This window comes from Apodemus sylvaticus, chromosome 5 (assembly GCF_947179515.1).
Source record: "Apodemus sylvaticus chromosome 5, mApoSyl1.1, whole genome shotgun sequence".
In the NCBI taxonomy this organism is placed as follows: Eukaryota; Metazoa; Chordata; class Mammalia; order Rodentia; family Muridae; genus Apodemus; species Apodemus sylvaticus.
In genome coordinates, this window is record NC_067476.1 from 13,177,036 (window position 1) to 13,198,763 (window position 21,728).

At 42.0% G+C, this 21,728-nt stretch overlaps 1 protein-coding gene across 2 annotated transcripts in view; it reads right to left on the reverse strand.

The window, feature by feature from the left end:
- Positions 1–284: 284 nt before the first annotated feature.
- Pbx3 (PBX homeobox 3) overlaps positions 285–21,728 on the reverse strand; it is a 189,949-nt gene continuing 168,505 nt past the window's right edge. Inside the window, exons 6-9 of one of the 2 annotated variants that reach the window (XM_052182246.1) lie at positions 7,016–7,181; positions 5,577–5,689; positions 4,689–4,778; positions 285–1,801 (exon numbers count right to left, since the gene is read on the reverse strand). In XM_052182246.1, coding sequence (XP_052038206.1) covers positions 1,709–1,801; positions 4,689–4,778; positions 5,577–5,689; positions 7,016–7,181 — 462 coding nt within the window. In that variant the 3' untranslated portion in view covers positions 285–1,708. The remainder of the gene's footprint in view (positions 1,802–4,688; positions 4,779–5,576; positions 5,690–7,015; positions 7,182–21,728) is intronic. The other variant, XM_052182247.1, reaches the window with a different exon arrangement.

Sequence of the window (21,728 nt, forward strand, 5' to 3'; positions counted from 1 at the left end):
GAGGAACATGACTGCAAAGGGCAGCAACCCTGGGGTCAAGGTGGGCCCTGGGCTGCCCCAGATCTGTGCTTCAATTTCTCAGTCCATAAACACAGAGAGTGAAGGGATGTGAGATGGTCTAGTGGACAGTCTAAGACTTCACCAGGGACAGCCGCAGACAGCTTCATGGCCCCCTCCATCTTCACTGACCATGTATCTTCTAGTCCAGTTCCCAGCAAGCACCATCACCCCCACCTCACGCCCACACCTGTGTTAGCTCAAGGAGCAGAGACACACATGGCATCTAGGTTTAATCAGGAAAGCAAAGTTTATTCATGTTTGAAACTACATATAACTACCACAAGGAAGACTTTTCAATCCAGGGTGTGAGCCAGTAGAAAGGAACACGGAACGCTTTTAATACATCAGAATCACCGCCACAAATTATTGTCACGACCCAGTCAGTTTCAGAATCGCATACAATACAAAAAGAGGAGGAGAGGGCCCGCCACACAGGGTGAAATGTACAGTGCTGAATACTGAATCTGAACGCATCACAAGAACCCGCCTTTTTTTTTTCTTTTTTTTTCTTTTTTTCTTCTGTATGGATTAGTAACAAGATGAAGAACATTCAAAACGCGTCTCAGTATTTACAACAGCTTGGATGATCCTGTGTTAAGAGTCAGACCCAATGTTGCCGATCTTGGCTTTTTAAGGGTTGCAAATGCAACCCTGAGTTTTCTTTTAAAAGATTACAATGTACATTACATTTTGTGAAGGGAAACAAAGAGTTAATTACAAGATGCAAAAAGATAAGAAAGAGACAAACTACAGCGTGAGTATTGTTCAGAGGTAGTAAGTGAGCGCTCTAAGCTACAGAACATGTTGGGATTCTATTGGTTTGTATGAGTTCGCATGAGGTAATAAAGCTGTGTTTTGATTGGTGGGATGTATAAATACTCTTTTGCTACACTATATACAGCACCCCAGAGAGCAGGGCCTTTCCAGGCTGCCCAGAGGAAGCGTACACCTTGACTCTGGTCTGTGCAGCACCCAGCACACATGGTCAAACCCCAGACAGGTCTTGTTTTCACCTCTGTAGCAGCAAGATCTTCATCTCAGGGCAATCTGGATCCATGGTCTCATTAGCGCAGACTCCAGGCTCTGGTACTTCAGAGGGAAAAAGGAGGCCACCTTTGACCTAATTACAACATAAGAGATGACAACACAAACATGGCGAGGGAAGTCCTGAAATGTCTTCCTTAAGAAGACAGGCAGACATCACCTTCCCTCCAAGCCCATCCGTGATATGAGGACGACGGTGAGAGCCTGCATGGAAAACCACAAGGGTTCAGCCTGGGCAGGGTGAACCTTGTCTGCTCTATAATTGGGGTCTAGCATAGATGGTACTTCTTACCCTTAAGGCCAAGGAACTGGCAACTGTGGAACCATTAATGTAAAAGACCCATAATAAATTAGGATGAAACAGTTAAAGAACTGTCAACAATGTTACATCTTGGCCTAATTGGATAAAGTGCTTTCTTTTAAACATGTGTCTTAAGTTTAAATACAAATGATTATGATTCCTTAAAAAACAGGTTTCCCGAGTTCTCTAAGAAGACAGGGTTTACAGTAAAGCTGTAGGTGGTGGGTTACAAAACGCTTTCCTTCTCCTCCTATTGCTCCGAATGCGCTTATCAAGGCATGTCAGCTGGGAAAGCGCCGGGGATTAGTTAGAGGTATCCGAGTGCACACTGCCCGGGCCTTCCGTAGGAGAAGTCACAGAAGATGGAGTTGTTGCGTCCTGCCAGCCTCCATTAGCCTGAAAGGAGAGGCACAGTTCACTGGGTGCACGTCTACATATTAATTCCACTCCCCAATTTAGAGCACCCAGAATGTCAACACGAGAGCAAAGGCGCATTAGCAAGATGTATTTTCTGAACCCACTCTGGCAGGAGTTGGAAGCATGTGTTAAAGTGGGATTAAATGCATGTGAAACAAATCCATCCTACCAAGTAAAGACTGAGTGATAAATCAGCTTGGGGAAGATGACATCCGCTGGTCCCAGGCTGGCATGGAGCTTGGCCTCTGATCTGCTGGTAAAATTCACCATTCAAAAGCAGCCTCTCAGAAGGTACAGGGGAAAGGCTCAACAAGGTGCCTTGATGCAACCTTGAGCTCCAGGAAGCAGACACTTGAGCCAGCTTTATCACTGTTCCCAGAGAAGCTACTCCCATATACACATGGCAGTCAGCTGGTATAACCCTTGTAAAATGAAGGCCATAATTTCCCTCCAAACAGGAATCCCTCCAGAATGAAAATGTATGAACCATGGAGGGGCACATGTTATTCAAATCCGGATTCCAATTATCTGCAAATGGAGCCTCTAGCCGGGATGGTGCAGCTGCCTGCACCTGCGACTGGCCCTTCCTGCCTGGGACCTGCACCAGCACTAACAGTACTCAAAAACAAATTTGCCTCATGTCTCGCCCTATAGAGGCAATTGCTGAAATCAATGTCCGATCAGATTTCTGCTGTGGCAGACAGCTTGTCGCTACGTATTTTTATGTCAGTCAAGAAGTTGAAGGTGCTGGGCTTGTGAGTTGGGGAACACTGAGCAGAACTGACAGGGCAGGCCTTTTTGGAGGAAAGGCAAGGGTGAGCTGCCTGACACCCAGTCCCTGAAGCTCCAGCAGGCCTTGGCTTCTATACTGCCTAGCCCCCCACCCCACACCCACACAAGCTCCTTGGTTCTCTGCCTCCCTCCTGTCCATCTGTAATCTCTCCAGAGTCCACCTGAAGGTCTACTGGACATGCAGAAGGCCTGTGTGCAGGCAACTGTTTCTTCCAGCAGCAGTTATGTGTGTGATTGTTGCTGCTCACTGGAACGAGGTCTGGAACCCAGAGCCTTGAGCTTGTTAGGCAAGCTCTCTGTCACAGAGTCACATTCCAAGCCCAAACTGGTCTTAAAGAACTCCTTGTCTTCTGATCCGCTGCATAATTCTGTATATAAAGCCCCTTCAATCTCTCTAGGATAGTGATTCTTAGCCTTTCTAACACTGTGACCCTTTAATATAGTTCTTCATGTCATGGTGACCACAATCATAAAATTATTTTCATTGCTACTTCATAACTGTAATTTTGCTACTGTTGTGAATCATAATGTAAGCATCTGTGTTATCTGATGATCTTAGATGATCTCTGTGAAAAGGCTGTTTGATTCCCAAAAGGGTTGAGACCCACAGGCTCATAACCACTGCCCTATGATCAAGGGTGGGGCTAGAGAGAGGGGTGGGTAGGAAACCACAGAGCTGGTGGTCTAAATGGAAAAAAAGAATATGCAACTTGAGATATCACATTCAAGCTAGGAGAGGAGAAATAGAATTAAGTAATAAGTCATGGCACTGTTTTTGAAAGCTTCAGTCATGCCAGGTGGGTGGTGACAAGCCCATGTGTGTTCTGTCTCTAAGACATACCCTCCCCTATCTAAAAGGTAAGCTGTTTGTTTCCTCTCAGGTTTGAAAATCTCCTTAGGAAAAGAAGAACTCTTACACAGATCCAAGTCTAAAGATATCCCATCTGAAGTAAACATCATTCCTCTTTTATCGAAATTTATAAACAACAAATGTACAATATTTCTCCTCTACATGGCAGCTGCAGGAGAGGTTGTCAACGAGTACTCTTTTTTTTTTTCCCAAAATAAATTAATCCTTACTCTGGTGGTTTGAGATTATGCACTGTATTATACAACAGTGTCTTATCAAGCCTCATCAGTGAAGATGGAATTCATGTCTGTAAAATGCTGCAGGCAATCACGGCTTCATATTTTATCATGTTGATAAGGATATCGCACATTCTCTGAAGCATTTCAAAACACTTAAATGAAAAAGGAGAAATGCAACTAAAAGGCTTTTTATATGGCTTGTTGTGGGTTATTATGAGTTATTTATAAACCCAAAAAGAAAGATTTGACATTTCAAATGTAAAAGATTTGAGTATTTAATGGTCCTTTTTTTCCCTTTACAATTGAACATCCTCAATCACTTTTTTAAGTCATTAATATGTACTCTCTTATAGCAAACGAAGGCCCTAAAAGGGGGACTTCTCTCCATTCTCCACTGGTCTGCTGCCATGTGTCCCAGAACAGGGTGTTCCTCACACCTTGCAGAGCTGTGTGTCTGCCATTTCCCATCCATGTCAGGGTAGGAAGCAAGGAAAAGTTTTGTGAATCAGTAACAAAGGTTCTCTATCATTAAAGCAGAGAAGCTATTAAGCTCAGGGGTTCTGTTTTGCACCCCAGGCCAGCAGTTTAGAGTGGGGTTCTTTGTTTAGAATGGTTGTCTACGATGTGCTGGGCCTCCAAGGTTATCACCTTCACCTGCTCTGTGCTGGGGAATTTTCCTGCTGCTTGATTCTAAGATAAATGACCCGTTTCCACGTGGCACGGCTGCTAGGAAATGGAGTCTTAATGGGCTGGTACTTAAGTCCCCACTGATGATAGGACACTAGCCCCTTTGGGCTTCTGTGAAGGTTTCAAAGGACAGCTAGATAACAGGAAGCACTGCTGGCCATAAAATGAAACCATAGCAAAGATGTTGCCGCCCCCAACTGCCAAGAAGACGTGAAGCCAAGTCCAGTGACTATTAACTTGTTCATTAGTCACTGTTTCCCTGACATGGTTCCCACAGCTCGCTCCCCAGGGTACTCACGTTTAAGTTATGTGGACTGTACAGTGAATTTGCTCCAAGGCCGTCACTGTAGCCTCCCGTCTGATTGATAACATGACGGAGGGTATCCACCTAGAAGTGAGATGAAAGAGAATTCATCACCTCCATCTATTAAAACATCATCATTTACAAAAGGGAACAATTTGAGTTATGTGTGCCACAGGGGTGGAGCATCTTCAATGAAAGACAAATTTATCAATCAGATGTGACTGGAGGGATTTCAAAGATTCCTTGCATATTTAAACTCAGACATTTTTGTTTTTCACACCAGCCAAACAATAGCATCTTCATGGTAATGCAGACTTTCCATCTACAGCAACCACGTCTGTGTGTGGCTGTGGGTGAAAACCTACTCACAGATAATGAATGCTGAATCCACACCCCACCTTGTCCCTACCACCAATGCCTAAGAGTAAGAGTACTTGCTCTTAGTTAAAAGGACACAAGAAAGGGGTTGAACTTGGAATCTACTTTAAGAACTCAGGTTTCAGTTTCCTGGCTTGCAAAAATGCAAGAATTAAAGAACAGCATGTTCTCTTGTTCATTCTTTCCTTCTCCCTCTTTTTCCACCCCTTCCCTCTCTCAGGCACACACAATCTTCTGTTCTGTCATAACAAAGACCCCCTCCCCCATCTCCATGAGCTCAAGCCAGAGCCGAATGCATTCACAAAGTTCATCAGCTTTGAATCATCAAAGGCATTGTCCACTTAACTTCTCATTGAATTAAGAGGTGGGCAAATGTGTCCTGTTTGGACGCATCCAGCACAGGTTCTGCATAGATATGCAGACCACTTCCACAGGTCAGAGCGGGGAGTTTTGAGCCCAAACCCTACCCTGCCAGAAAGGCCCCAGCTGGGGCATTTCTCCTACCTGTGACTGCACATTGGCTCCGACTTGGGACCCTTGGTAAGAATCCCCATTCAGACTCTGCATGTTCATGAACATGTCCCCAGAATTTGGGAGGTTAAAAGAACCAGAAGAACCTGGAAAGGAAAGAGTTAAGTAGCTGAATAACAGAGAGCTACACACACAATCCCCAAAGACCTAGAGGTAGGGAAAGGAAAAGAGGCAGAAGGGAGAGGCATTTCCAGCTTTAGAAGGACAGAACATTAACTTGAGCTCTAGAAGGTCCTGCTTCTCACACTATATGCAGGAAGAACATTATAGAGGGAGAACCCAAATGAAAAACCAGAGACAAATCAAAATAGACAGAAAACACCCAGGAGCTGGCCCCAGCCTTCTCCTTGTTTCCATTTCTCTCCAGACTTAGTCAAAGGAGCTTGTCAATGTTGCTGTCATGGTGGAGAATTACCTGGAGAAGAGACATTTTTCTGACACTCTTTCCTAGCTATAACTCTTCCTTTCCATTCACCAGTGTCTGTAACCCATTAGAAATGATGCGGGTAAAATAAATGACAGCCTTCCCCTGAACTTTAAATATATATTTTTAAGTTTCCTTAGAAAGTCTCCAAAACTCTCCAATTCTTCCACTAGGGCTAGCTGCACCTTTCACTGCCAGCCAAGTTCCCTGTAATTTAAAGACATTTCTTCAAACTCCATCATGAATGCCACATAAAATTTAAACAGAATGTTCTGTGTAAGGAGTCAAAAGTAGTGCATTTACAGCCAGCTGTGGTGGCACATACACACAATCCCACCTATTAAGCTGAGGCAGAGGAATCACAAGTCTGAGGCCAGACAGAGCTATAAAGTGAGTTCAAAGCTTTTTTTGGACAACTTAATAAGACTATCTTAAGAAAAAAAAGGGCTAGTTATGTAGATCAGTGGCAAAGGGGCATATGCAAAGCCCCTGGGTTCAATCCCCACTACCACACACACAAACAAAACAAAACAAAACACCATCTCATTATATATAAGTACAGCAAGCCACATGGCACAGATATAGGCTGCACCTAGAGCCTGAAGCCAAGAGCACGGGAAGCACAGTAACATCTCTGCCCAACATGCAGCTTCCCAGCAACGAGTCCACACCTGCTGCTTCACTCTGACAGACCACCAATGACCCTAAGGTCACAGTATGTGATAGAGCTTTGACTATCTGCTGAATTAAAGGCCATGACTGAGTATAAAGGTTCTAGAATCTACAGGCACAAGTGGCACTGTGAACAGTGGGTTTACCAGCACAGGCTGTGGCCTTATTCACCCATCTCCAGAACAAGCCTGCAAACCAATACAAATCTCCCTTGAAAGCCCCGCTGTGCACCCAGTAGGCTGAAGCTTCGTCTGTGGAGTGGGAGGCTGTGGCAGAAGCCTGCTGGCTGAGCAGGGAGTGAGCACACCATACTCACCGGAGTTTGGCGTGGTGGGCGAGTTGGTCTGGTTGTTCTGCACCGCTGCAGCTACTGCATGTGCGGCTGTCACGGCTGTTTTTGCAGCATAGAGATTGGCCTCCTCTTGAAATTTGCCAATGTTCTTCTTGTACCTGATTCGTTTGTTGCCAAACCAGTTGGATACCTATCAGGAACAGAACGTGAAATAGGAAGGGTAGAGAAGTCACAAAGAAAAAGCCAAACTTCCGGTCCTTACTCTGGGATAATGAGAAGCTCTGGCTGGCACAGTGCCCTACCTGCCACTTCGAACCACATAGGTAGTGTAAAATGGTTTTAGGGGTTTACTTTCCACTTTAGCATAGTCTTCTGAACTCTAATGGAAGAACAATGTTTCCTGGAATTGGCCATGGGAACACTAAAATGGTTGGGAGTACTACTCATAAAAATACCCAATTGTTGTATTGCATCAAACACAGCAATCAGACTATTAAAGGAAGCTGAAAAGCTACTGGAAACATTTGTTAAATTAGGTATTAAGAAGCACACTTGAAAAGAATGACTTATTGTTCTTTTGTGGACCTGAAACAATTTTGGCAGCTATATAGTAGAATCATGTTTGGTCTGCTGAAGAGGGACATCAATTAATAATGGATGAAAAATCCCTTTGTCTCCTGACCTGGAAGACACTGCACGTCTGCCAAGATGGCTGCTCAGGCTCTGCCAGTGACTGTGTGGGAAGCCTCAACCTGAAAAATTCAAGCCATCTCAGTAAGGTCAAAAGCAAATACAGAGGAATGGCTGATTCCATAAGGTAGAATATAGTTTTTATTCTTTTTCTTTTCTCCAAACTGCTTGTGATGTCAGCCAGTACATGTGTGAAAGAGGATGTTGGCAGAAGGCTGATTTCTTTACAACTCATAGACAGCCAAAGAGCCCAACACAGTGCTCAGACTCACACCATGTACACAGATACCTGTAGATGAGCTGTGTCAAAAGGTAAGTCATATGTAAGAAGGTATGCCCAATGCTGTATCCTAAGAGTTTGCCTCTCTTTTGTTAAAGCAAAAACTTAAAAATATTCCCCAGAACTGCCTGCTAATCTAACAGAGGAGCCATTGGTGTGGTTCAGTCACTGCTCTACCCTAGGTATTATCCGGAAGAGCTCCTCAGGGGCCCTGAGCAGAGAAAAGGAATGGGATGCAGTTCAGAGCCCTCCAACCCAATTTTCTACAATGGGCAGCCCTGCTGGCCACCTCTGCCAAGTCTTTAATTGCTTTGGAAATGGTGCTCTCATTCTTCAATTGATGGCACTCACCCTCCTGGAGAAGGCTAGAAAGCTCTGGCAGGGGTTCCCTGAGAGAAAGACAACACTGGCCTTACTGTTGCCCAGATGCTGCTATCAGCGCACTGAGTACACACACGTGCACATAAAAACACATGAGCATACTTGAGAGGACCCATGCTGCAGCAAGGCTCCTCAGAAATATGGAAAAAACCCACTCCAAACAAGATGGTTGCCCAGGGCACTCAGCTATCCGCAGAAAGGCTTAGCTCTCAGCAATGCCAGCCATCCTTCTCAGAGCTCATTCTTCTCACAGACCCTCCACATTTTATTCCAATACCCCCCTCTCTTCCTCCTCCTCCTCCTCTCCTCCTCTCTCCTCTCCTCTCTTCACCTCACCTCTCCTCTCCCCAGCTCACCTCTTGGTCCTTTTCTCTTTCTCCCCATCCACATCACAAACCTCCAGTGATTCTTTCTATGTGGATGTCTCTTTCTATTCCTAACTTATATAAAGAAAGTTAGATCTCAATGTTTAGATCCCATAAGACTTGCCATAACCCCCAGCACATCTGGTTTAAGTGGTGCTTCTCTTTTCTCCCTGTGCTCCTACAATCCACACCTCCAGAGCTGTGGTGTCCATAGAAGAGTCCCTAGCTCCATCCTTGGATAGCCTTGAGTAACATATACTTTATTCTGGACTAGGAACAAAACCAAACTGGCTCTTCTTCTGCACTCTTATAAAACTGTTTTTATATTTGACAACTAGAAAGTCCAGAAATGAAGTTCATGTGCTCAGCCCATGGTCCCAGGCCCTCCGGTCACTGACTTTCCCATCCCCCACTCTTCCGACAGGGGCAGGCATGCAGTAGGTGTGCACAGGATGGCCTAGCATGCAGACATTCTGGAAAAGAAACAGGTAGAGTCTGGCCAGATTATCTGGAGCTAGGAGGAGAGGGGAGAAAAGTCAAAATGTTGATGTGGGGCTCATGTCTGGAGCAGGGGCAGGCTTCAGAGGAACTTCTATGCAGGAAGAACCTATCAGGGAGCCTTATGGTCTCTTCCCAAAGCAGAGTTATGACATTTGAAAGATTAATTTATTTTATGTGTATGTATGTGTATCTGTATGTATTCATGTGCATCACATGTATGCAGGAGCTTGAGAAGGCCACAGGGTATCAGATCCCTTGAAATAAGAATTAGAGGTTTTAGGATGTGAGGCACCACATGTGAGTGCTAGGAACAGAATCCCGGTACTCTACAGGGGCTCTTAACCACTAAGTCATCTCTCCAGCCCCAAATTATGCCACTCTAACACCAGAAAGATGGGCCTCGCAAGTAGCGTTGTTGGGTGCTTGCCTGGCAAGCACAGAGCCCTGGGTTTCATCCACAGTACCACATAAAACAGGTACATACAATTCTTGCATTCTGGAGGCAGAAAGATCAGAAGTCAAGGTTATGCTTGGCTACATAGCAAGTTCAAGGCCAGCTTCCAATGCATAAGATCCAGAGAGAGAGAGAGAGAGAGAGAGAGAGAGAGAGAGAGAGAGAGAGAGAGAGAGAGAGAGAGGAAGAAGAGGAGAAGGAGGAGGAGGAGGAGGAGGAGAGAAGAAGAGTAAGAAGAGAGAAGAAAGGAAGGAAGGCAGGTAGGCCACAAAACCAAAAGCCAACTAACCAACCAACTACAACCTCTGAAGAATCAAGATACAAACAGTACCCAAATGTTCAAGATATGATACTGATTGTTACAACAAATGCTCTTGGAATCTCCCCACCTTCTACAACTTAGGAGACATATCTTCAGCTAAAAGCACATGGCTCCTTTTATATATAATAGCCCTCTGGCTTTCTTAAGTTGGCCATTAGGCTTTAGAAAGAGTTAAGTATTGAATATATTGTTTACAGTACAAAGGGAGACAGTCCTGGTTGAGGCAGAATCTGGCATTTCTTACGCATAATTAATGAAAATCCCCCAACTCTGAATGTAGCAACAAAGGCTCTGTCTTAGAATTCTCTCAACAATTCTCTGTTGGATTCAGTACTTTGTAGTTAATATTACCTTGACAATCAGAGAAGCTATAATACATTAATGAAACCTAGCCTAGAAAATCAGATTACAGCTTTATTAACAGTTTCATAATTGAGGAATCTCTACCATGGAAGGCCTCATCTCTGGATATGTAAGAATCCTCTGTTTATGCACACCCCTGGACCAATCAAACAACAGTCATCACTAATAAAGGTTTATTTAATTCTCACAGTAAAATTTTAATATCACCAGCAGCCTGGGGAAGCTTTAGCAAGTGGGTTTGCTTGACATCAGATCGTTTCCATTCTGCCAGTCCCAATACTTCTTAATCTTTAATATCAAGGCAATTAAAATTAATGGCCACTCATCTGCAGCTACTGTGGGCAGTGTTTCCTTGACATCAATTGTTTGATGGGATTACCTAGAGGTTAAACTAACAAGCAAGGTTTAATTGGAAGCAATGAAAGAAGCAGCGATCATACGTTATGTTTAACCTGCATAACCACATTTAAATGAATATCTAGAAATGTTAAACTATTTCTCAAATTAAAATATGCATATCACACACATTCTGATATCACAGATTGGGGTACTGTGGCAATCGGCTAGTGAGTTCACACAGTGCAACCCAGAGTAGTGTAATTAATATAGAAATTGACACCTAAATTCAGAAACAGTTTTCATCTTTAGAAATGGATACAATTACTTGCAGAAGACCCACGGTTACTCAGTGGGAAGCACAAAAGTTACAGGGCACGTGACCCCCTCCTGCAACAGTGCTTACAACAGAGTCAGGCTGCAGAACGGGCCACTAAGGACAGCCTATTCTACCACTGAGCTGTGATGGTCTGTACATTGGTCCCTCAGTGGAAACAGGCAGGAAATTGGTAAGGGGAAATGGAATACACTGTCCTGTTCTTCTCTTCTGAGTCTCACATTAATGATTCACAGCTCTGGCTGTGAGAGGGGCAAAGGACCAACTAAGAATTTTAAGATTAATTAAAAATGAGAACAAAAACACAAGCACTTTTCTACTAACACTCAGTGCCCCTGGCCCTAGAGCATCTGAAGTCAGGGAAGTGAGAAGGGTACCTGGAAACTTTCTCCCAGGCCAATTGACAGGAAAAGCCTCTGTTCTCTTCTATATGCTATAATGATCCATGTCCCCTGCCTACATCCTGCAGATCACCACTTCAAAAAACAAAGCCGTTTTCGGGTTGGAACAGTGTTTTTAGCTCAGTGCCATGTGCAAGGCCTTGGGTTCAATCCCTAGCATTAAAACAAAACAACAACAATAATTCTGCTGGCCAGAAAACTCTCCACCTTCTCAATAAGGCTCAATCCGCTCACTTTGAACATTCAACTCAGATGCAGGCATGGCCATATGAAGGTTAAATGGTCAGGGCTCACATTCTGTTTTCACGTCTATGTTGTTGCTTACAAGCTGAGTGACTTTGGACAAGCTGAATCCCCTCTTATATAAAATGAGCATAATAGTAACACACCTTCCTCATAGAACGGTTGAGTGTGTTGGTGGTCAAGGCACATACATTATCTGATCACTATTAGCTACTACTATTCTCCATGTTTTAACAATGAAGGAACAAGTCAGCTAGACTATTCACAAGTGACCCAAACTATACAGCAAAATGAGATGGATCCAGATTTCACTGAAGGACTTCCCATCAGCATTTTCTGTTTTTCTGAGAATGTTTACTGAACATGCTATCCTCAATATTGTCTTAGGTGCTGCGGGGAGATGAAAAAGTAACCACATGGCCTAAGTCTAACTTTATGGCCATAAAAGCAATAGCAGCCCCTCAACACAGTTAGCAAATCTTAAAAGATGGTGATGAGGTCACACTGAGCTAGAGCAATGCCATAGCAGGTCTGAGAAATTAGAGGGACCTTCCAAAGCAAGGAAGAAGCAAAACTTATTCTACTCCTAATTTCAGTGGCAAAACCTCCAGAAGCTCACAGCAACACAGACAGCTACCGTGAAAGCTGTGGCCTCCTCGCCCCAGTCCTCAGAGAGTATTCACTTCTCCAACTCCTTGCCTCTCATCTCTCTTTCTGTGGTGATAGAGGCAGGATCTGAGGGGAAAATGAAGGAGTAGGCAGCATCTTGGGTGAGGGAGGAGAGGCCCTGCTGTGTGACAGGTAAGCTCCCTGCAGGTGGGCTGGCTGTGGTGAGGAAATGATGGGTAAAGCCTGCCAGTGTGCACTGCTGCAGCTGCAGGGTCCACAAGGTGGTGGCTGATGGCAAGAGCAGGCGGAGCCTGGCCCATCCAGTGCTGAGGGCTGTGAGTAATCTGCTGGAATCCTCCCTAAAGTGGGTTTGAAAACTCTTGTACTAGCTCACACATTTTTTATTCCTTGAACATTTTAAAAGTTGGCATATACAATTTTTCATTATAAGTCTTAGAGTTATAAACAATGTTATTCAGTATTTCATAAATGTTGACATTTCAAAATAAACCTGCAACACTACTCTTTAAAATGTAGCCAGCCAAATATAATAGCACAGCAATTCAAACGATCCACTTTAAAACATATAAGCTTGCTTTTTAAGGTTCAGAATTTTACGTTCTTTTTGTTCTTAAAAGTATATTTCCATTTTATTTCTCTCCTATATTATCCTAATGCAATATACTTTTATGCTTAGCATAAGAAATATATGGAAATTTAAACATTTAAATTGTTTTTATTTCCTATAATTATAAAGCTATACATGTTTGATATTTCCTTCTGGATGAAGCTGTCATTGCAGTTAATCTAAAATTGGTGAAAGCAATACAAATACTTATTTTGATAAATAAAAGTACTTATTTTAAACAATAAATGTAAAGGTTATTATATATACTTTTTTGATCAGAGAGGCAGGGGTTATAAAATTTTGAACAAAGCATAGGTTATTACTAATACAGTTTATATTAGCCCTTTCTGAGGACCAAAGAGGGGCTAATACTTTAGGGTAAAAGACTCTGGGTCCATTATTCCTTCTTTCAGAAAATGAGAAGAGAGATGGGAAGTGGGAGGAAGGGAAAAACAAGTGACAGGAAGCTTCAGGGGACGGACGGCTTTGAGGAGGAGAATACACTCATACAAAACATGCATCAGTGAGAGCTTAAACCTTCTTCACGGATGCCCTTGGGATCAGCGGCAGCTGCTGCTTGGAGCATCGAGCTCCCCTGGAAAATGCTGCCTGAAGTGGCTGGGCTAATTCTGGCTAGGAATTAATTCCTCTGTGACCACAGCCGGTAAACTCTAGGACAGGGCATGCCTGGAGAGGGCCTTCTTCACTGTGAGCATGGGGCTCACTTGGGCAACCACTCCCATGGGATACAAAGAGCATTTGCAGCTACACCAAGAATAAATTGGTCAGCTCCAGGAAAAGGTGTTCAATTTAAGAAACAAATGTGTATTTGTGTATGTGTGACTTGTTATTTATCATAACTTTTCCAGAGACTATGTCAACAAAAATTATATATATTCTCTGACTAAAATTATTATAAAAACTTAACTTGAGGAATTAGAGATACTTGTACAAAGATATTTACCTCAATTCTACTTACAATAATAACAACAAAGATAATATGTAATAATAACAACAAAAATGTATATGGACTTGTATGATGGAAAACAATCATTGATTACAGATCACATTGAAGACAAATACTTATGACATGGAATTATTCATAATGTACTGCAAAGAGGGGAAAAGTTAATTTTCCTTTCATACAATACGAGGGTTTTGTGTGTGAAAATACCCAGATAAACAGATGCATATATATAAATTTGTATGTGTGCACAGGAAGGAAATATCACCACAACCATCCAAGTGCAGTCATGATTAATGGTGGATTTTGTTGGCATATAGTGCTTAACAGATATGAATTCTGTAAAGTACTGCTATCTGTATAGCAGTACTATTTATACTATTCTGTATAAACATGGAGGTGTGTGGTGTTCTCATACATACCAAGACATCCATGCCAGTGGGGAATCACCACCAGCCTGCCTGTACTTCATTGTCAATAGAAATGTCATTATGCAGTTTTGCTTCCAAAGCAATTACTGAGAGCTGAATATGGTAGCACATGACTAGTCTCAACACATGGGACACTGAGGCAGGAGGACTGCTTGTGCCTAGGGGATCAAGACCAGATCAGGCAACACAGTGATAACAAAGGCATACCATTAAAAAGTCATACAATACTTATAAGTTTTAAGCTGGGCCCCAATGCTACAGGAAGAATCAAGTAGCAAAATTCTGAATATAAAATTAAATCACTTTGTAAATCTCAAGCTATTACATTTTCCCAACAGCTTTGTATTTACGAAAAATTCTATGTTAAAATAAAAGGCTAACTCATCTACAATGTCTATACGGTCATCAACAGACAACTTATCAGCTGGTTTTAATTGTATCTTACATTTCCATTTCTATCACATTTATTAAGTAACAGAGAAAGCCACCACTTTGAGACTTTTGCACAAGTGCAGAGTGCTAGCTCTTCCCTCCATGGCAGACCTCCACAGCTGGAAGAAGAGACAGCTATCATGGAAGCATCACTATCGAACTTAGCAAACTAAAAATTTATGAAGCACAGCTCTTGACAAACTTGCCACTGTGTCTCCTCATGTTTACCTGTGATGCATGCTTTATGTAGTGTGCCTAATTAAGCAAACATTATAGAGTGCTGAATGGGAAGCTGTGAAAAGTGGAACATGGCAAGTGTAACTGCATGGTTAATGCTTTACCTCTATCAAATAGCTTCTCCCTAATCGATATGTTCTTATCCCTGTGCTATAGCTGTTTTAAAAATGAAGGATAGGAGCCAGGTCTGTTGAACTTTTAAAGCAAATATGTTGGTAAATATTAAACCTCATTTCATTTACTCCTCTGGCCCCCTAAGGCAGGCATCTGGTAGCTTCTGAAGGGCAGAAAGCCTAGACAACTGTGTGGTATGTCTCCCTAGAGGCTTGAAAGGACAGGCAGATAAATGGTCCTGAAAGCTAACCAGAGCCACCAGCTCTGCAAGTCCCTGCCTACCTGACTGTAGGCCAGTCATGACAGCTAAGGCTCACTTGTCCTGGGCTACATTAGGGGCTGTGACATATACTCATGGAGCTGCTGTAAAAAAACTTTCCAGTACAAAATGATAATCCAAACTTTTTAATAAAACTCCAAATTTTGGAATAATAAATAATAAAACCAATTTTTGGAATACAGTTACTTCTAATGGAAGAACCAAAAAACTTGGGATTCTGCTTCCACATTATTTGAAGTAATTTAAAGCCAGTCAATTTAAAACACTTGTCAAGAACAGTATTTTTGTTAGTTGGGAGCTGTGAAAGATTTTATTGCCATAATGTGCTGACACCCCTAGAGTTTGGCTTCACTCTTTCTTCTCTACTTACGATAGACTGATAACCACTCGTGACATTCACAAAGAGCCTCATCCGCAGTCTATAAACCGCCAGCCTCACGGCCACAGTGCACACAGGATGACACCGCTCATCTTCCTAAAGCACGTGCTGAGAGTAGTTTCCACAGATGGTGTGTCCTTTAAGATTACTTCTCTTTCCTTCCCTCAAAAAAATAATTTCTCCTACTTCTAAAAATAAAACTAGGTTAGGTAAACACTCCATGCTTTTCTTCCTGGGCTCCAGAGAAGCACAGTCTCACAACAGGGGCACTGCAGCTACAGAGTAGCTCTCACTAGTGTGCTACAAGGTGGAACTGTCACCAGGTAACACAGTATCCCAGAATCCAAACTCAAGGGTGTTCTAAATAATAACAGGGCAGATTTTTACCCTGAGATGTTTCATATAAATCTAATGATAGTAAATAAAAACATAAAATTTTATTCAGTCCTATATAAAAGTCCTAGTCAAGCCTTGTTTATTCCAGCACCACTGCCTAGCACACACATGCCAGTTTCTTTTGAAAAATGCAAGAAATGTCATTGGCTTCCTTTCCTTCTCTTTATTATTATTTCTTACAATGCTGGAGGTCAACCTAGGGCTTCCCACATATGGTGAACACCTGGCTCCTGACTGACTTCATTTAAAAGGGGGATATCTAGCCTTAAAAGACTCCTGCCCTTAAAAATACATGAATACACCTTGCCCAAACCACATTATATGAATTTAAGGAGTAAAGACTACAGTAAGACTAGGTCTGTGAGAGTTTAAGAACAGATATATTCCTTTTTCACCCTGGATCTCAGCATTTTGGAGTCTGCAAAAATGTGAGGCCCGGCAGTAGGGTTAGTACACTAATTTGTTGGAGGTCAGAACCTCTAGCTCCTGATTCCTTTATTGACCGAGTCCAGTAATCCAAATGCTGGCTGAACAGCTGCTAAAGTAGCACTGACTGGGCATTCATGACACATAAATTGTACTGCAGTCTTCACAGTGATCTCAATAAGCACTGAACCTCCCAAAGAGATGTCAACACTCCAACAACACGGCTCCATTAAACAGCCCGTTCTAGGTCCCAGAACTACCAAATGGCGGGCAGCTTGGTCAGATATTCTATCCTTGGCTGTACTAACTGGACATGGATCTACAGTTGGAATACAAATTTCTCAAAATTTATGATATTAAAGGGCACTGCTGCAGTCTATTTTTGGCTATGAGTAACTAAGATAAGTTTTGGCTAGGATATGGTATACCTGCAGGACAATAGTTTAACAAGTTGAATGAGACACAGGAAAAGGAAAATTAACACTTTAGAATGTCCCTACTTTGGCCTTCTATTGTTACCTGACATGGTCCCAGTTAGGAAAATCATGAGTCTTTTAACTTCATTCTATCCCTGGATTCCAGGATCCAGGGCCACTAACAAGTTTTGCCAGTGATCCTACGTTTTTGAACTCATCTTTGGCCAGAGTATTCATCCTACACATCGCATGAGTGTTGGAAAGGCACTGTGTTCCCCAAAACAGCCCCTTTTGTCATTGCTTTGACCTCTTGCATTCAGTCTTACTGTCACCCTCCTTCTGTTGGTCACTACACTTGTACTATCAAGTGTAAACATTAACAAAGGCCAACGAAGCACTCCATATGTGGCGATCAATCCTCCCAACAATCAAATGAGCTAGGTTTTATTATTTTCCCTATTTTTGTAAACAAGCAAACAAAGACAGAAAGAGTCTTAATGACCTTTTCAGACCTTCAGCGAGAGTAAATGCTGAAACACATAAGCAAATCATGGTGATCTGAGTTCAGAACACAGGCCCAGCTACTTACCTTCTTGAGGCTCCCACTTCTACTTGGAGACTCATCTTTTAATTCCATTTCTAAGAATGAAAACTACAAACACATGGCCCATGCTGAATACTAAAGGACTAAACACCCAAGTATTTACCTAAGTCTGCGTGTCTCTGTGCTGGTATGAACATGTGAATGCGGGTGACCATGGAGGCCAAAGACAATGGATGCCTCAGAGCTGGAGTGACAGGCCGTTGTAGCTGTATCACGTGGTTACTGGGAACTGAACTCTGGTCCTCTGCAAGAACAGTGTGTGTTCTTAACCATGAGGCATCTCTTCAGCCCCACAAGACAGACATTCAAAGAAGCAGTGCTCAGTTTTGCTGGGGTGTAGTCTATTTGTCTGCAATTATGGTCATCTCTGCCTTTATCTTTTCTATTTCCTCCTTTCTAGTCTTAGTCTCATATTAGTCTCCCTTCATATTCTGAGATGGTTTCCTATCACTTACCTCCAGCTATCTGTGTGTGTATAAGCATAAAATACATACATACACATACTATGCGTCAATGCATACATAGTCTATATACATGCATTTAAATATATTTATTTCCAAGCAAAACCTTAGAAGTCAATGAAACTTTGACACACCTATATTTCTATTATCACTTCACTAAAATGTTTTCAAAATTCCACTGTGTATTCTTCATCAACCCAGGGGTTATTAAAGATGTTGGTTAAATTTCAGACATTCAGAAATTTTCTAGTGTCTTTTTATTACAGATGTCTACTATAACTCCACTGTAGTCAGAAAGTGTAATTTGTCTTGTTTAAAATGTATGCAGGAGCCTCAGGTGGTGGCACTTGTCTGTTATTCTGGCACTCAGAGGGTGGGGACAAGAAGACGAAGTTACAGAGCAAGCTCAACGTCAGTCTGGACTACCTGAGTCCCTGTCCCTCCCCCAAACCTAAATAAACAAACAAACAAATAAATAAATAGAAAAATAAAATATAGTAGAGGAGGTTCATTATCCCAGAATATAATGTCTAAATTGTTGCACACACACACACACACACACACACACACACACACACACAGTCACACATTCTGCAACTATTCGATATAGTATTTTATGTAGCTGCAAATTTATGTTTAAATCTTCTATATTTGTGATACTTAAATGTTCTAGAACAACCAACATCAATGCTGATATAGAATGTCCAAGCGGTTAGAACAGTTGCAGACCCTGTGGTTCAGAACTTACAGAACAGGCCCTCATGTCCGCACTCGGAGGACAGGTGTCTAGATCACGCTGATGCTTAGGCCGGAGGAGCAGACATGCTGCTTTGTGTTCATGCTGCATTTGTGTCCATTGGTTGCTCAGTCACAGAGATGAGGAATTCTTCTACTGTGATTTTTGGATTTTAATTTTTCTTTGAAATTGCTGAATTGCTTTATATTCTGAATTGATGTTTCAGGTGCTCACAAATGTAGACCTGCTATCACAAGGTTATTGTGTATCGCCTGTAAAATCTGTCCTGAAGTATTTTGAATCTGGTATTGCTTTCTGGTTATTGCTTACCTGCTATATATTTTTGATGTTGCTACTCTTGTTTTTCCCATATTCTTATATTTTAAGTATATCTCTTAAAGAATATGTAATTTTCCTCTTATATCCCATTTGACTTTTTTTTTGCTTATTTAGACTACGATTATTGACATATTTGGGAATCCCATAATCCCAAAAGTACTTCTAATCTGTTTTACTTACTCTGTATCCCCTCATCCTTTTATCCCTATTTAGATTAATTTTTACTCTATATCTCCTTGGTATTTATTTGAAAACTGCATAGCCCTTCAGCACCCTTAAAGTGACTAAAGATTTCTCAGTCTTGACCACTCAAGACTAACATTAACTAGCACTTTGTTAGTTGGTATTTTCTCAGAAAATGCAAGAGTCTTAGAATATCCCTCTTCATCACTTACAAGGCATTATCATCATATATTTTAATTCTGTGCATACTAGAAACAAAGTAGGATATTAGTATCTTTATGTAATAGACTTTGATTCAAACCCACCCAGCTACCCTCTGCTTACCATATTCTACAGCTTCCATCCTGTCTGAAATCTTTTACTTCTCTATGAAGACTTGTATACACACACACACACACACACACACACAGAGAGAGAGAGAGAGAGAGAGAGAGAGAGAGACAGACAGACAGACAGACAGACTGACAGACAGACAAAGACAGAGACACATATTTTTTTTAAGATAGAGTAAGACAATTTTTCATAAAAATATCTTTATTTGACTTCTATCAAAAGTCATTTTGGCAGGTATGGAATTCTTAGTTGGCATTTGCTTTAAATTCATCTCTTTGACAGTGTCAATCCTCCCTGTCACAACTTTATTATTCAGTTAAGTTAGTGGACAGTTTAAGTGTTACTTTTATAGCACACTCTTATTTTCTCTCTGGATACCTTAGTTTTGGCTATTTAGCATGGATTACTATTTATTTATTCTCTGTGAAAACTACAGTTCTTCATAAATGTGAGGCTTGGAATCTGCCATAAGATTTGCAAAGCATACATTTATTACATTTAAATTGATATGCACTGCTGGTGCTAGAATTATTTTTCACAAATCTAATCATGCATCACTTCAGAATACCTCTCCTTATTCTATGGGATAGCACTTAACACTATGTACTTATAGCCTAACAATTATAACCTTTTTGTTTGGTATTATGTTATATGATATCTTATACAATTGTGAATATAGCAATTATATGATCTATATTAATATGGGCCATACCACTTATTTATACTTATGTATAAACCCATGTATGTGTTCATGCATGTGTGCATATATGTACACACATGTAGCTCTTCTTTCCTGATTAGAGTGTTAGCGCCATAAAGGCAAGATCTCTGTGGTATTCAGCATAAAACACTCCCCAATCACTCTGAAGTTGCTAGTTGGATGTTATTAGGTTAATAGATACAAGTAAGAGATCTAAACTACCCTGCTTCATAAGTGTAGGCTCTCCCCAGTCCAATACCTATTGTCTTAAGACACTCAGCAAATCCTTCGTGCCTGGGTTGGATGCTGTTAGGCATTAAGAATATAGCACTGAATAGGGCAGCCAGTTTCAGCCAACATGAAGTTTACCATCTCTAAGTGAACACCACTCAATAGTTCAACCCTTAGAATCATGCTAAGAGCTGTGGAGGAAAAGGGAGCTATGAGAATATGCAAGGGAGGGCACAAACTGGCTATGAAGGAAAGCTAGCTCTGAAGGAGCAGAAACTAGTACACCGTTTTCCATGGTTCTTATGGGTAGAGAACACCACAGAGAAACACGCACATAGTTGCTACTTAACACCTTCTAACTCTGACAACCACTTATAGGGGGGTTTTCATGTAATTTCTCACAGAGGCACACATAAATCTATTTGTACCTATGAGCAAAGCAGTTGGAAGTACAAAGACTCACTCAAGGCCACAAAGATAATAAAATAGGAAAGAACTGGGATTAGAGTCCAGACTGGTCTGAGCCTTTGGAGTCAGCAACCTTGATTCCTAGAACATCACATAGGATAAAACTAGCTGTGGCTACCTGACAGACCAGCCTTCTGCTGATGGATTTTTCTTTGCTTAGAATGCCTTTTCTTGCTAGTTTCCTCTGTGGGCATCTTACTCATCCATCTCCAGGTTTTATATATCATCTTTCCTACAGGGCCCTTCCTGGTGCTATCTGCAGGAGGTAAGTAAGCCTCTCATCACATTATGTCTGGGCAGAGCTGATAGGTGAGTTAGGACGGGAAAGCAGCCAATAGGAAAGAAAAGGGCAGTGAAGGGCACCTTTGGAGAAGGCTTCTGGGAGGGAGCATCACAGAATCAACAGAGAGGAGCCAGGGGGTCTGGGCATGCATCCTGCACTGATATGGGTCTTTGCCCTTGGGCTACACCATCTATTTTCTGATCACTCCTTCCCCTTGCTCTCCACCCTGCTGTGGGCCCTGAGGCTGCCCTCTGCCTCGGGCTTGCCAATTGCTGCAGGCTGGAATGAGATGAGAGAAAGAGGAAAAGGAGGCCACGGTATCTACTCCCCTGGCACCCTGCCTCTTCTCAGGGCTAGTTACTAGTTTCTCTGTGTAACATCCTTCTGAGGTTCTGGCAACTCTTCCTGTATCTC